Genomic DNA, 16,952 nt, shown 5'->3' with positions numbered 1-16,952 from the left:
GGAAAATGGAGTAGGCATTCACGACCATATCCATTTATCCGTTCCAGCCCCAATAAAAGATTAAATAAAAAAGGAATTAAGAAACATTTTAGAACTGCTAAGATCAAAGCAATCGGCAAATACATCCTTCTTGAAAAGTAATGACTTAAGTGCATTGTGTTGCTCAACTTTCAAAGCTCATAAATCAAAAAGCACAAGTCCAACTCCTCCAAAGTTGTCTTCTTTGAACAAGGCAGTTGTTTGGAGAGCTTTTTGTTAGGGGTAAATAACATGTGAATAATACGATTCAAACAACTATCAGCTGCCTAAAACACTACACAAAAACCACACCCAGTCAAATGTATTAGTAGCCATAGCCACCTTCCTTGTTGTTCACAGTTACTTTATTCGCAGTGGGACTGTCGTTATCCTGTTAAGCCGTCCCTTAAGACTCTCTAACAAAATATGGGCTGTGATTGGAGCTCTCTCTGGAACATCCAATAGCGGTGCTAAGCCAATGAGAAGGAAATCCCTATGGTTCGATACTAGGCGTACAGGCTGAGCAAATTAATTTGCGCCAATAGAAACCTTTAAGGGTCTCGATTACTAGACGTGACAGGGAATAGGGTGCGTCTTGATTTCTAGGCTAGAAGAGCATGGCTCAAAGTTGGAATGTAACAGTATGAAAATTTAACCTCACTGTTATAGTGACCAAAATTATTCGGTAAAAAAAAATCGGTATTATCACGGTATTTCTAAAAGTGTGTTCAATATGTTCAGAAAGCACTGATAGGCCTACACAAGCTGAAATAGTTTCAAAAAGTGTCCCGTTTTTTCTTCATGTTTAATTGGTTATGTGCTTATAGCTTAACTTACCCTACCATAACTTGGAGTTTGCTATTTCTGTTATTTGGATGCAATGAGTGAGACCAAAGTAAGCGTTCAAAATAAAACTTTAGGCTACTGTATTCTCCTGATAACGTACAAGTAGCTAGTATATGTCAGCAACATGCTGAAGTTCATTGAGTTTGAACGAGGATGTAAGCAAACATACAGGGACAGTGAGCAGGTGGTGGAGACTGTGAGCCTATTTGAGGTTAGCCTACATCAGGGCTATTCAATAAGTTTGTAATGGGGGCCAGTTCATGAAAAGCATCACAACTGAGGGGCCGCAGAAATGCAGCTTGAAATATGAATCATATTAACAGCTGTATATACAATGAAGTACAACAGCAGCAATATGGGTGTTCAAATGTTGTATTTTGTTCAGGCATAACAACATCATTAGCCGGTTGTTGGTGGCTAATATGAAATGAAATCTGTGATAACAGATAACACAAATGGAATCTGTGCTTTGCACAGTAACTGCTAGGTCCAAGATTTCCAGTGAGTACAAACAGGATTCAAACACTGTTCAGGTGAATTAAATGTGTAATCAGTCGCATATATAGCTCTTCTGACTCACTTGTTACATTTGACGTTCCCAGCATTTAAATGAGATGACCGTGACCTCTAGATTTTTTTAGCAGTGGGGGCAGGCCAGTCATAATAGCCTAATAATAATAACACGGGGGTCCGGGGGGGTCTCCCCCCGGATTTTTTTCTTTTCTGGTTGCTAATCACACTATTTTAACATGTTTTGAGAGGGACAGGCCCATCTGTTTTCTGACACACCTCACGTTACCCCATACATTAAACCAAATGTCACTGCTTGAATATCATAGTTATAGCAGATGTCACTGTTTGAATATCATAGTCATAGTTCACGATGACAATGAACACGTTTAGCCTGTTGGTTTCTGACAGAAATTACGTTTTGTGTAACATATTGTAGAAACACAACCACGGCCTTTATTTGGTGAACGGAGGTGCAAATAATCTCCTTTACTTTCTTTGGTTATTATAATGTCTACGATTCACTTTAACGTTTTGCCGTCGCCACATTTACAAATATTCAATTTACCTTCGTTAGGCTCAGTGATACTTTTTGCTTCGAATCGCAATTGAGTGCGCATTTAATGTAACATACCACATGATTTCCAAGAGGACTTTAGACAGGCTCATTTCTGACTTCATTAGACTATTATTGTATTTGTTTATGTTGTAAGACGTGGAGAAATGAAGGACATCGGCAATAGCCAGGCTACTATAGAAATACTTTGAAATTCCTTTTGAGTCGGATCTGCTCCACCTTTCCACCAAGTTTTGCAGAAATTGTGCCCGCATTTTTTCCCGATATCGTAGAAACTATTTGTGTGGTGCAACCTGTTAAATATTAGTAGTTCATAAACTCCAACGTGACAATTTAGGTTGAAACTAAACTATGGCACTTACGTTCAGCTTATGTACAAATGTAATGAATTGTAATGTAGCCTAACTTGTTCAATGGGCTGAGGTACAGTGGCTGCAGGACTAAAGCGAGCGAGAGATGCAAGAGTGGAGAACAGCTCATGCGCTTGCTAGAGATTAAATTTTTTTAAAGGGCCAGTACAAATGACCTCCCGGTCCAGCCCGCGGGCCGCCAATTGAAGAGCCCTGGCCTACATGATAAGAACTCAGTAGTAGAGCAGGTAGGCTATGTGTGACATGCCATGCTGACGATGATGATTATGATGACTATCATTGCGATAATGTAAGGATATGGTAATGATAACATAGTAAGGCCGTGCTGTGATTATAATAACAAATAGCGCAACTAATTTTTCTTAATGAATGATTTGCAAACCCGGACAGCAAAAGAGTGTCAAATCGACGTTAGGCATATTGGTCAGATTGATCAGTGTCCGTCAGACGCCCAAAATTCAACATCGATGGCATGATGAGTGGTGGTTGGTCTCTCAAAGTAGAGAAGGTTTCTATCTGGGAAGGGTTATCATGGTGAAGATGGGCTAAAAGACTGTACACTGACGGAAATGTAGGCTACAAAACATCAAGTCTTGCACAAGCCAACTAAGCTATATATAACCATACTGGAAGACACTTTAGATAATTAGTTTATGTAGCTATACTGTTCCGAAATGGACCAGCAATGTAGCCTACAGGAATAAAATATTTCCAGCAACAGCCCTGTTTATTTCGTGTTATTTCAGTTGTCCTGCAGTGATACCTAACTGGTATAAATTACATTAATGTCTACGACAATCTGGGTAATTTAACTCTTTAGGCTACACATAGGCTTCAGTATTTTTTTGGTGCTGCTGTCAATTGAGTATTGTATAGTTTAAATGTAGCCTATTGAATAATTTGAAATGATACTCTGATTCAAGCAGAAACTCTTCTTTAATAATTGCTTGTATAGCCTACTTGAATATTACATTACATTACATTACATTTAGCAGACACTTCTTGACCAAAGTGACTTACATATATCAGCTATATTACAAGGGATTACATTGTCCCCGGAGCAACTTGGGGTTAAGTGCCTTGCTCAAGGGCACAACGGTGGAAGCCGGGAATTGAACCGACAACTTTCAGGCTACTGCACGCTAGCCCAGCTCCTTAACCACTACACTACCATCGCCCCCGAATATGGAGATCATGTGCTCCATGCCTACCTCTGATCAGTCAGAGTGATAACCAGTGAGGCCACATCACTTTCAGTGCTTCATGACAGTTGAAAATATATGCATATTTAAGGGTAATGCAAAGGTGTTGTATTTAATTAGGTGTGCCAGACCGATTTGAGGGCCGCTTGGGCCAAATATGCCAGGACCGATTTTGGGTCCCAGTCCGTCCCTGACTTTTGCTTTGCTTTTTATTCTAACTTCTTTAAACCTCCTCAAAATTCTCTTTTCTTTTCAACGTTTTTGCTTTAAAGTGTACATGTATGTTATGTGTGTGTGTGTGTGTGTGTGATGTAAAAAAAGCCAACATTTAAAAGAGATTAGACGTAAGGCAGGTTGTGAGTAATGATAGAGCAGTATGTTGCACCTTCGCCAGCCAGAATCGGACAGGATTTAAGGTTTAGGCTGTGTGTGCGTAGGGAAAACATATGGTAATCTTAAAAGGACTCTGCAACCATCATAATCTCTTGAGAAATTTGCAAGCAAAGCTTTTTGGTGTGAGCATCTATGATCAGAGACTGCATTTAAATGGAACAACTTTTCGATCAAAAGGACTCACTTCTCTGAGTTTAGGCTATACCATGAGATTGAAAAAATTAACATTTGTGATTGCATGTTACAAAATACCCAGATAATGATTTATTTAATTATAAGTAATATATTTCATGTCACAAGCACAAGTTCATTCAGTCATTCTCTACCTCTACATCCCTCACACACACACAGTTACAAAAGCATACACTCGTTGGCTTGTTTCTCTTTTTCTGAGTTGTGAAAGGATGGTTTTAGTCAGGTCAGTAAATCAGTTTTTAGTAACACACAGCTACACACACATTGATATGTGAATGAGCCTGAAATTATCAGTCCGTCAGTCTCTCTCTCTCTCACACACACACACACACACACACACACACTTGTTGGTGGCTCAGTCAGTAAGTCAGTGTGCAGTGTGCCGGCCAGTTCACTCGCAGGTGGCCCAGCTGCTTAAGCAGCGGGAGAGAGGATCAGCGTGCCGCGCAGCCAGAAGAGGTCACCAAGGGTCACGGGGTCAAAGGGCAAGCTCAGTACGGGGGAGAGGACAGACGAGAGAGGAGAGGGCAGAGAGGACGAGGAGAGAGGAGGGTTGACCAGAGACTTGAAGGAGGAGAGGAAAGGAGAGAGCAAGAATAAGAGAGAGAAAGAAAGGAGAGATGAAAGAAAGAAAGAAAAGAAAGAGAAGGAGAGATTATGAGAGAAAGGAGAGAGCAAGAGGAAAGGAAAGAGAAAAAGGTGAGGAAAGGAAATGGGAGAGATAGAGGGAGTAATGGAGTGGTGGAAGGAGAGAACAAGAATAATAGAGATAGCAGGAGAGATTATGAGAAAGGAGGAGAGCAAGAGGAAGGGAGAGAAGAAAGAAGATGAGAGAGAGGGAGGAATAGAGGGGTGGACGGAGGGAGCAAGAGGAAGGGAGAGAGAGAGAAGAAAGGAGATGAAAAGAGCTATAGATGAGAAGAGTGGAAAGCAGGGAGTGGAGAGAGAAGGAAAAGGGAGGATAGAGAGAGAGGAAGAGTTGAACACTGTGGCAGTTGGTGCTGAGAAGACAGCTAAGTAAATATAAGATTTTATTTCAACATCATATTTTACAGGGTTTGGGGAATTAATGTGGAAATGTGGAAGAGAGTGATAAAAGATGAGATGAGAGGAAAGGTAGAAGCTGGCAAAATGGTAGAGAGAGACAGATAAAACCAACACCTTTAGCTGGAGACACCGGACCATGAAAACAAACATGGCGGTGCGGTCCCCCTCTATGTAGGACAGTGTCTTCTGCTGTGTCTACATAACAACTCTTTAACATGACCGCTTCACCTCTCCTGCAAACTAAGTATGGAATTGACAGCACTGGTTTGCAATTGGTCGATTGGATTTTGACCAAAAGCAGTATCCACACTATTAGATTGTGGGAAACAAGACTGGAATAATCCATTTAATAAAGCTGCTGAGCTCTTACCCAGTGCAAGTGATTCTCCTGTGGTTCTCCTGTGGTTAGCTCTCCTTTACTCACTCACTGCGTACAATAGCACCCCCTGTGGACAGTTCCAGTAGCACAAGTATAATACAAGGATACAAGGATACAAGGAAGTTTATTGTCACATGCAAATAGTTACTGGAAGTAAGAAATGCAGTGAAATTATGTCTGGTGTCAGCCTATTTGTGCATTTATGGGGGGGGGTAAAAAGTGCAGTAGAAGAGGGGTTTAGTAGATTAAGTGGTAAGGGCTGCATAAGAAAGGTGGGGAGGATTGGGATTGGGGGGCACCAACAAGGAGCAACCCAAGAGCAACAGGGGCAAGGAAAAACTCCCTTACCAAGGAAGAAACCTTGGGCAGATCCACAGCTCAAGGGGCTAACCCAACTGCCAGGGGTCTTGGTGTGTGTGTTGGGGGATGACAGGGGAGATGGGATAGTGTGCTGTGTATGTGGGGGGAGAGGGCAGTGTGCAATATGTGTGTTGGAGGGAGGGGGGGGGGGCAGTGTGCTGTAAGTATGTTGGGGATGTGTGTTGGAGTATGGTGAAGGGACTTACTATTGCAAGCAGAGTACTGTATGTATGATGTATGTGAAGATGTGATGACAATGAAGATGTGTGTGTGAGGCAGTGTGCTGTAAGTATGTAGGGGGGGAGTGGAGCATCCTGAAGACAATGACTGTAGGGAGTGTGTGGGTAGGAGGGAGGCAGTGTGCTGTAAGTATGTAGAGGATGTGTGTTGGAGAAGATCCTGAAGACATGGGTAGAATGTGAAATCTGTGTATGTAGGGAGTGGGGGCAGTGTGAAAGTCAGATAGTATGTAGAGGAGGTTTTACTGTAGCAAGCAGTGTGCTGTATGTAGGTCTGTGCATAAGGAGGTGATGACAGTGATAAAAGTGGGTGTGCTGAGGAGTGAATGAGTGCAAAGTCAGTATAGTGTGAGTTCAGAGTTCGGATGGCCTGGGGATAAAAACTTCTCCTGGGTCTCTCAGTTCTGGCTTTGTGACTACATAGGCGTCTTCTTGATTTCAGCAGGAGGAATAATCCATTGTTAGGATGAGAAGAGTCCTTCAGAATCTTTTGGGCTCTTAGGAGTACTCTTCTGGAATAGATATCTTGCAGGGAGTTGAGTTCTTATAGTACGTTCAGCTGAGCACACTACAGAGTACTACAATCTCTAACTGTGGAGTTCCCATACCAGGTGATGATGCTACCAGTTAGAACACTCTCAACCGCTGAAGTGTAGAAGGCCTTCATGATGGATGTAGAAACTTTGAATTTCCTTAGCTGACGAAGGAAGTAGAGTCTGGACTTCTTCAGAACATATTGAGTGTTAACAGTCCATGTTAAGTCTTCAGTAATGTGGACATCAAGGTATTTAAAACTTGTGACTCTCTCTACAGGTTGCCCGCTGATCATTAGTGGGGTGTAACTGTAGTTCTGCTGCTGCCTTCTGTAATCCACTACCGTTTCCTTGGTTTTATTGATATTCAGTGTCAAGCTGTTAGATTGACACCACTGTGCCACCTCATCAACCTGATCCAAGTAGAGCTGTTCATTGTTGTTACTAATCAGGCCTAAGATTACTGTGTCATCTGCAAACTTGATGATGAAGGTATGACTACTGTTGGCTTTGCAGTCATGTGTGTAGATGTTGTACAGCAGTGGACTCAAAAACACAGCCTTGGGGAGCATCAGTGCTGATGGTTAATGAGTCAGATGTCAGACCCCCCACTCTAACCACTTGTGAACGGTTGGTGAGGAAGTCAAATATCCAGTGACACAGGGTGGTGTTCAGTCCTAAGGCCTTCCTCTTTGTGACCAAGGTGAGAGGTACTATCGTGTTGAATGCTGAACTAAAGTCAATGAACAGCATCCTCACATAATTCCCAGTCCCCTCCTCCAGGTGAGTTAAGGTGGTGTGCATGAGGTTTGAGATGGCATCCTCTGTAGACCTGTTGGCTCTGTAACGGCTCCCACACACAGCTGCGTTCCGTCAACGCATTCCAGTGGGTGTTCCCGACGGTAGCTATGCAAATGACTTGAAGTAAAACCGTAATGTGATTGGTTGGTGCCGTCCGTGGGATTGGCTTGATTGGCCGGGTGCCGTCTGTCGGTGCAGCAACAGCTGAACTTCAACGCGAGCAGCGGGGAGAAACGCGACGCGACGGACCCACAATTCAGTTCGGCAACGGATCACGTGAGCCCATTTAAAGTGAATGGGATGCGTCTCCAGCAACGCGATGCACGCAGCTGTGTGTGGGAGCCGTAAGCAAATTGGAGGGGGTCGAAGGAGGCAGGGAGGGATGAGCAGATAATGTTTTTCACAAGCTTCTCAAAACACTTCATCACTGTAGACGTCAGGGCTACTGGGTGGTAGTCATTCAGACATGATGGACTTTTGTTTTTCGGTACTGGAACAATAACAGACTGCTTGAGGCAAGTAGGAACTGTCTCTTGAGCCAATGATGTGTTAATGCCATATGCCCAGTAGAGGGACACAACTCACACACTGTTGGTGCATTGTCATCGGTCGGACAGAGACCATCAAGTCATGGTCTTAGAAACTGTACAACCGAAACTGTACAATTAAAAATCACAAAAGTTTTAGGCATTAGCTAGCTGGAATTTTGTGTTAAGATTTTCACTATAGGCACCACAATCACCTTTGTAACACACACACACACAAAGTAATTATCATTCTACTACAGATGTTACTATTTTGGTGCCAGGATTATTAATGAACAGGATTTGATCCAAATTTTGAGATACTGGAGAGTGGCATAAACATCTGTCCTCTCACATAAACAAGAGCTTTAAAACAAATCAGCAAGTTAATGACACCAGAGTATTCTGTTCAGTCACACACCAGACATATATTTAACTAATTAATTTCTATCAGACAAATTAATTTATTGGACTAATTAAGTAATACTTAAAGGTGCTCTAAGCAATGCCACACGTTTTTTTAGCCTAAAGCATTTATGTCACTTACTGCAAACATCACCTAACCAACCGCTAGCTGTCCGTGTCCTGAATACACTGTAAAAAAAAAAAAAGATCTGTGGACAGCCCAGGCTCCAAGAACGGCAACAAAAACAACCTGGGCAAACCTAGCCCATGAAAACATAAAACGCAAATCACAGACGAGAGGCACGTTTAGGAGAGTTTCAATTGCACGTCGGGAGCAGCACAGGAGGGAGGGGGAGGAAGTAGCGAGCTAGCTCTCTGTTTTGTTTGAAAGTCAACAGAAGTGACGTTGCCCAGCATCACTTAGAGCACCTTTAACTAACTAATTAATTCTGCACATAACTACACAAACAGATAGAAATGTGGCAACTCTAAATACATGACAAACGCTAAATTGGATTTTACAAAGATGACCAGAGATAGCGCCTCTTTATTTGTACAGTATTCCATGGGTAAAAAAGGTAAAGACAGGTATAGACAGAGGTACAAGATGCTACCAGGAGGTTCTAGCATACTTTGTGTGTATGTGTGTGTGTATGTGTGTTTCCCAGAAAGTCCGAGACTAAGACAGAGAGAGAGAGAGAGAATGAGAAAGGGAGATAGCGATGAAGACGGGGGGAAAAAAGAGTGAGAGCGTGTGTGTCGTTTGAGTGTCTTCAGCTCACCAGATCTCCCACAGAACTACATGTCAGCCTGCTCTCGTGCTGCGTCTGCTGTTGCTGTCTTTGGGATGTACAGTCATACAGAGAGGAGCTATCAGAGCTACTATTGTATGTGAGCTGTTGCCCGTCTGTCCAACTACAGCAGTGGCAGGAGAGGAGAGGGCTGCACAGATGTACAAAACAGCGGAAAAGGCAACGGGGGATGGGGGGTCATTCAAGGTTTTTTTCTTTTCTCTTCTTTTCTCTTCATCAAGAGGTAAACGACAAACAAGAGAAATCCTCTTGCCTAAACTGATGAGCAAACAAATGCATATCAGCACATGATGTGCATACTGAACCGCATTATTGATATATTTCACTTCCTGGGTCAGATAATGTCACTTTCTGTCCAGGCACATCCTCATATACCTGTGTCTCAGCCATACAAACCACAAAATTAATTCCTGAAGAACAAAAATAAGACATTTGAAACTTTTGAACAGTTTTGATTCTGAGTCAGGAGGAGCGTGAACCGACAGTCTTTATCTGGAGTAGCTGTAGAGTGTTGGGTCGTGCCTTTACCCCCACCTCACCAAAACAACAACAAACAAAGAAAACATAAACAAAAATCTAAAGGCCAAGATGCCACTGGGCCATCCAAGCCATCCTATCAGGGTGAGGTCACCCTCTCACCCCCCCAGCCTTCCCCCCCTTAGCGCTCCGCCTTGCTTCACATCGCTTAGCGCCTCAAAAGAACTTCACACCCTTCCCGTCGTCCATGGTGATGATCTCGGCCTTGCCGTCCGTTTGAAGCGCTTGCAGCGAACGCAGGAGCATCCCCTCCTCCAGCCCGTGGAATTCTGGGATATACAATATCACACACATACACACACACACACACAGGGTTACTCTGCAACTTATATCATGTAGGCTAATACATCATCACATGTAGGTCAAACATCTTAATCACATGGTAGGAGGCTATACTGCAGATGACTGCAGTAGATCATCCCGCCGACCTTTAGAGGTGCTAAATTATAGTCAGCAGTTAAACCTGGCAGAGTGCGTGGGGGTGGGTCAGCCCAGGGGCCCGTTGCTTACGCACACTCCCTTAAACGACGGTGAACTCCATGTCTACTGTGCTTCCATCCATTCTCACCCAGAGTTTACACTTTAAACACTATATCAATACACACTTGCTGATTCCACTGTGGTCACACGGGACTGTTCACCTATGCTCACCTACGTTCACCTCTTGGGTCGTTAGCTAGACGGAGACCCCACCCTGAAGTTAATCAATGGCTCTCACTGGGAAAAGGGAAACTTTAACACATATTAAGCGCCTGACCTTCTAATGTCGACTCTATTCACCTCACCTGTTAACGCACGAATGCGTAAAAAAGTATGCATGTAATCTTACTTATAATCTAGTAAGATTATTTGGACTGACCTTATAGGCTGATAAACAGACAGACGGACAGAGAGAAAGTTTCAGATTCTCCATACCTTCGCTCTCTGTGTCATCGCCATTTGCAAGCTCGTAGAGAGTAAACACAGAGTTCACCATGCCGTTTTTAGAGACCTGAAAAAAAAAAAGAGAAATAGAGAAAGAGAGAGAGAGAGAGAGGAATGACACCCAAGTACAGAATTACTCTCCAGCAAAAGTCAAAGACTCAAAGTGGTTGCTTTTAAAGTAATCATGAATTACCATTGGTGATGTGGACCAGTCTTACAGGGAGGCTACACCAGGCACGTAACTGAAGCGCTCCGTGTGCGTAGTGTCTGCGGCAACAATGAGTTTCCACTATAATCATTACGCTATGCGTAATTCAGTACTTCAGTTACATGCCCGACGAGGCCTGCCTCATTTGAATCTGAATTTGAACTACTCACTTGCAACAAATTCAAAGTTAATTTAAACCTTTTAATGGACTGGTTTGTGACAACAATAGTATCATTCATCTCTTACTGGCACTTTTACTACTCAAATCGCACTTTACTACTATGTATGCAACTGATGGTTCTCAATAACATCTTGCTTAAGGACTACAGTTGAAAATTAGCCGGCTGGCTAACACTGGCACATGTACAGAAATGTTAATGAATGTGCGCTGCCCTTATAAATAAATAAATAAATAAATAAATAAATAAATAAATAAATAAATAAATGATGATACTGCACTTTACCATTTTAGATCTTTGGTGTTATGTTTGTGTTTTTATCTGTATTTATGTGTATTTATGTGTACTGGTCTTCTAGTTTTACGCATTGTTATTGTCTTGTCTGTCTGTCTGTCTGTCTGTCTGTCTGCTGTATATGGCGCAGGATGAGTTTCCTAAAGGACTAAATATCTATCCATCCATCATTTCATCATTTCTAGTTTCTTGGTGTTTTATGCACCCAACGTTGTCTTCTAGGCAGCGCTGCCTGGAAGGCACTAGGGTTAGGCATGGGTTAAGGTTAGGGTTGGGTTAGGTTTAGGATTAGGTGCCTTTAAGTCAGCGGTGGCAGCGCTGCCTGGAAGACGACGTTGGGGGCATAAAACAGCATCAAGCTCATTTCTACAGCCTTGTGATGCTACAGTGCTGATGTGGTGATACAGTACCCATTGGTAGATGAGCTTGCCCCACTCCTCTGGCGATCGCCACATGATCAGGCAGCGGCTTTTGCTTTTGTCCGACCATTCTAGGTTCCCTGGGGGCAAACAATTACAGGAAAAAGGCCCTGTGGTCACTCGGGGTAAACTGTTACACTTTTATCAGTAGGGACCAACTGGGATGTTACTGCCAATGACTAAACTAACTTTGTTACCTTTTTTCCTCAGTTCTTCAAAGATAACTTGGATTGCCTCCACTGACAGCTTTCCTGGGGAACTGTTAAGACTAATAACATCATAATCACTGTCGCATCACTGTCTTCTACGCTTCCTGTCAAAGAGTAGCACTGGTTTGAGTCTAGTAGCAAAAATACCAGAAACATACTGTAACGTCAGCGCACAAGACATTGCGTAGCGTTCTCCCACGCAGGGCATGCTGGGATGCGGGAGCAAACATTTGGGGTTTATGTCTGTTTCTCCTTAGTTTTGAGTGTAATGTTAGCATCTTTGTTGTAACATGTTTCCCTTTTAGTTATCCCTCGTGTGTGATCCTCTTTGTGTGGGGGGCTGCGTCCACCCCCTGTATGTGTAGTGTGTGTGTGTACTTGACATGCCCTTGTGTATTGTGGTCTGGGTCTGTGTTCCTGCTCTCGTTCTCAGCTAATAAACCTTTTAATTGGACAACTGTCTGTGTCGCTATCAAATCGTTACAATACCTTCAATATATTTCTACATTGGCATATAATAACCTCGACCATTCAAGAGCATTAAACAGTTAGTATGCAGTTACTGGGGTTTCAGCCATTACCAGCTGACTGACGCTAGCGACTGGTTGAGTGAAAGTCAAGTCACCCATGAAAAAGGATACTTTCGATTTTCTTGTTGTTGAATAGCGGGCTCTCCTGGGCCTCGAGTACATCCAGCGTGTACAGCTTTCGGTGTCTACAGTAGGACAGCGCGAGCGAGCACCAAGCCGCCAGCTGCTTCTGTCGAGTGTCAACATTGGGCTGTAGTCTGTTAACCGAAAAGCACAGACCCGAAACTGACTCAATGTTGTCGAAAAGCTGGTTAATCATCAACAACTTTGGCCAATTGCCTTCATATAAAACCAATACACATGGCAAGTTGACGTTCCACAATGATATTCCAGAGGTAAAACCTAAATGCTCACTAATGAGCTAGTTAGCTGACTAGCTAACTTATAATAGATGAACTGAACTGAGCGTCTGTCACCAGGAAGACACTGTCAAAGTAACGTTAGCGTTTGCCCTCCAAGTGAATTGAAGAGGTATGGCAAATAAAGAATACTTGTTCATGTACCTACATAATGTAATAGCAGGAAATACATTCTCAAATTCCAATGTTCTCCCTGTTAGTGTGAGTGCAGGATTGTACACTTCCCTAGCCAACTAAGCTAGCCATAGTGGTTAAGAGAGATGCGTTCTTTGCCTAACCGTAGCGACAGCAAATGTAAAATTGTTACAGAATAGTTCAAATATAAATCTGTAATTCGTGTGCATCTCTGCGGTTCAACATCCTACTCACGTGAAAAACGGGGGGAAATTATACTGCCAGGGCCACTCAAAACTCATCGCAAATCTGAGTTCTGTAAAGCATCAACTCTTCTTCTTCTGCTGCATCATGTAATGCTCATCACGGGGAATAGGACATATTCTGCCCCCCTCTGGAAAGGAGCGAGACAAGACAGATCTGTTAACCCTGTGAACCCTTAACAAATCATATCGCTACTGACATGGACAGCCCCTCACCTCAATTGTGTCATTCTGCAGCTGCCTTATTAAAAAAGTTATTGAGCTCTTTCACATCCACATCCAAGGCTGAAGCGCCATTGGCCCCTTGAGCAGCACTTAACCACCCTAGTGTGTGTGTGTGTGTGTCTAGGCCTAATATTTTTATATTACATTTACATTTGCATTAAAAGAGGATACAAATCAAATACTTTACCTGAAGCTGAATTTAACAAAAAGTAACAACAGCTTACATGAAACAAAGCATGTATTAACTTATAAAACATGTTTCTGTGTCAATCTTGCTATTACAGGGTACAATAAATAAATGCATAAATAAAATATTATATTATTGAAATAATATTGAAATAAATTGACCACTATTAAATAAATACCACATTTCACATCGTCCTGATCAATAAATAATTTTAAAACTAAGTGTAACCTTGACCCTTGACAGCTTTCACAATTCATGACAATCATGAAAGTGCAGTCTCAATTGTCTACTTTGTAACAGCATACAATATAAATACATTAACAAAATAGATAAATTAGATAAATAAATACATTGAACACTATTTTCAAATCATCATGATACATAAATAATTTGAACACTTAATAAATATTGACCACCTCAGAATCATTAAGAACGAAATACATTACTCAAAATTACATTTAGAGTACATTCAATTCAGAATACGTTAGTAGTCCTGGTGCATCCTCAGTCCGATTGGCTGTAGCTGTGGCAGGGTTTGGTGTTTAGAGGCGTGTGCTGGCCAGAAGGTCGACCTTCGTCAGGTGGTGGTGAACCTCCTTCCTGATCAGCTCCCAGGCCTTGGACTTGTCCTCCTGAAATCACAAGTCACAACAGTCACCATCAATTTACAGACTCTGTACTTCTGTGTGTGTGTATGTGTGTCTTTGTCTCTGTGTGTGCGTGTGTGCATCTGTATGTGTATGTATGTGCGATGATGTGTTTTGTGACAACACAATAGAAAACCACAGCTCACCATTGTCCCCAGTGTTTCATTTCTCAGATTCTCGAAGTACAGGTGCAGTCTCTCATTCCCTTTAGTCTTAGAAACAACCTGCAGTCTCTCATTCCCTTTAGTCTTAGGAACAACCTGGAGGAAGAACAGAAGTTCATCAGATCAGTCTTGGATCATTATCACAGTAGACCAAATTGCATCCCATTACCATGGGCTATTTGATCTGAACTTCTATCATTTTTTTTACCCTAAAACTGGTGAATGGTCATAAATGTAAAGCTGATTGTTTATAAAATAGAATAAAAGTCTTTATTGTCCACTGCTGTGTAAATCCATCTCATGTACAAATATACACAAAGTGTAAAATCAATAACAACATTGGTGTATTGCATAGGTAGTCATGATGTAACTTATTTGATTTTTACATGTTCTATAATGTTTATGTATTTTATAGTCCAAGTCTCTTTATCTCTTGGATATTCAGAAGCATGCTCTTGAGCCATGACAGCCCACTGAGCATCTAGGCAATTATATGACTGAGTTGCCTCCATTGTATCTGTATAGACAACTGCTAGTTAAATAGTTTCAACTTTAACCTTTAAGGTCACAGCTTAAAAGCTTACCAATATGCCTTCTAGTGTTCAGTCAATACAATAACAATGGTGTTCACATCATAGCATATTATAGATGCTCATGATGACAGCATATAGAATACAGGTTATTCAGTTGTACTCACACATGACTGAGTTGCCACCAGTTGAGTGTCCAGGGTGCTCATGAAGTCCTTCAGCTTCTTCTGGTCCCAGGCCACGGCGGTCACATTCTCGTCCAGCAGGAGCGACACCTCGTCCAGCACCTGGGCTATGAACCAGATGATCCTCTCAGGCTGTGGGGACATCGGGAGGAGTCAAGACAGCCATCAGTGATGAGACAACCATCCCAGAATTCAACAGGGATATACAAGAGTTTTCAGTTGCCATTCATGAAAAAGGCTTTTTTTTTTACACCAAGTATATTTCTGTTTATTGCTTAGATTTTTGCTTACCTGTTGCTTCCTTGCAACTCTGTACAGGGCATCAGGAAAATGAACCCCCACATTGTCCTCAACTATTTTCTCACCCTATAAAATAATAGAATTTGTATAAAATGTTGAATATAAAGATGTGATTTTGCCATCACGAAAAAACAAAACCAATTCATGTTGAATAGCAGAACTGAACAGAAGTGTTTAAAAATACTCACCATCTCTTTCAGCAAGGTTAAACATGTCCTGCTATACTGCGGGAATTTATGCTGCATCCATGGACAACCTTGGGTCACATCCAGGATAAGCACCAAAAAAGAACACACACCGAAGAACGCCTTCATTCTGTTATTCTTGAGCAAACTTTGTAAATAATGTAAACGATACAAAATATTGACTAGCCTACTGCTCAGATACGATACTTCAGGTTGTGTTCTACTGAATTTCACTGCCATGGTCTGTGTTTGTGTTAGTAATTTATACAGAGTATTCCGAATTCAAAACGGAAAAATCGAGTTCAATGAGGCCTATTTCACTTTCTGGCCGCACCTTTCAGACAGGTGAGTAGGCGTCTCCCGCACGGGCTTCCCACGCTTCACGGTTTTGGACCACAGGTTCGCACTTAATAATAGGATAGCTTTAGGCCTATTGCATTGATGAATAACATTGATTAATCTCGAATAAATTGGGAATTTAAATAATTGGAGACAAAAAAAATATTGTTTATTTTGCTATCTTATGTGAGCTGATAGCCTATGTTACCGGCAACAACACTTGAGCCATTTAGATATTTATTGGCAGGCAGTCTCCATTACCATTTAAACTCACTAATAAGTAATAAAGGCCTATGCTAATTATCCGACTAGTTATGTTTAAGCCTTTGTGTCTATCTGTGCCAAATACCCTCTGAAATCACAGTAGGCTAATGCGTGTTAGTTTGTAGCCTAATTATGTCTTATGGGATGGTGTGTTTTTTGCCTCGTAAATTCATCATTAATTAATCGTGAAAGAGTTTAATCACGGGTCAGAACAGAAGAACTCCTTGGAAAACCACAAAGTGCGCAACACTCCGTTGTAGGTTGTTTTACGACAGTTGCCAGACAATAATGACGAATAGCACGCGTGCTTTCGATACGCTGCTTGCAATACAATAGCGTGGGCCTATCAGTGCACTGGCGGCGAATCCAGGTGGGCGTAGCCTAAAAGTGGAAAGAAGAAAGGTAAACAATCGCAGGATAGTATTTGGTACAGTATTATCCCTTTGCTCGTTATTTCAGTGATAGACAAATTATGTCACCGTGTTTACAAGCTTATTTGAGTGGGATGTCTAGCAACCCAGCGCCTAACATGCTTACCAGGCTACTCTCTCCTTCTAACCACATTTCTCTGGAACTTCAATAACTGTCCAGGCGCATGATAGAGAATTCCATGTTTTC

General features: G+C 42.0%; 1 protein-coding gene across 1 annotated transcript; it reads right to left on the bottom strand.

Moving 5' to 3' along the window:
* Positions 1 to 8,911: 8,911 nt before the first annotated feature.
* vps25 (vacuolar protein sorting 25 homolog) lies at positions 8,912 to 13,451 on the bottom strand. The gene is made up of 6 exons (XM_048233320.1): positions 13,301 to 13,451; positions 12,624 to 12,769; positions 11,971 to 12,024; positions 11,765 to 11,853; positions 10,665 to 10,740; positions 8,912 to 10,018 (listed from the first exon to the last, which is right to left on the bottom strand). The coding sequence occupies exons 1-6, from the start codon at positions 13,345 to 13,347 to the stop codon at positions 9,906 to 9,908; spliced, it is 525 nt and encodes a 174-aa protein (XP_048089277.1). The 5' UTR covers positions 13,348 to 13,451; the 3' UTR covers positions 8,912 to 9,905.
* Positions 13,452 to 16,952: the final 3,501 nt, after the last annotated feature.

This window comes from Alosa alosa, chromosome 22, assembly GCF_017589495.1.
Source record: "Alosa alosa isolate M-15738 ecotype Scorff River chromosome 22, AALO_Geno_1.1, whole genome shotgun sequence".
Lineage (NCBI taxonomy): Eukaryota > Metazoa > Chordata > Actinopteri > Clupeiformes > Clupeidae > Alosa > Alosa alosa.
Note: the sequence above shows the minus strand (reverse complement) of the source record. Positions and strands in the feature narration are given on the sequence as shown.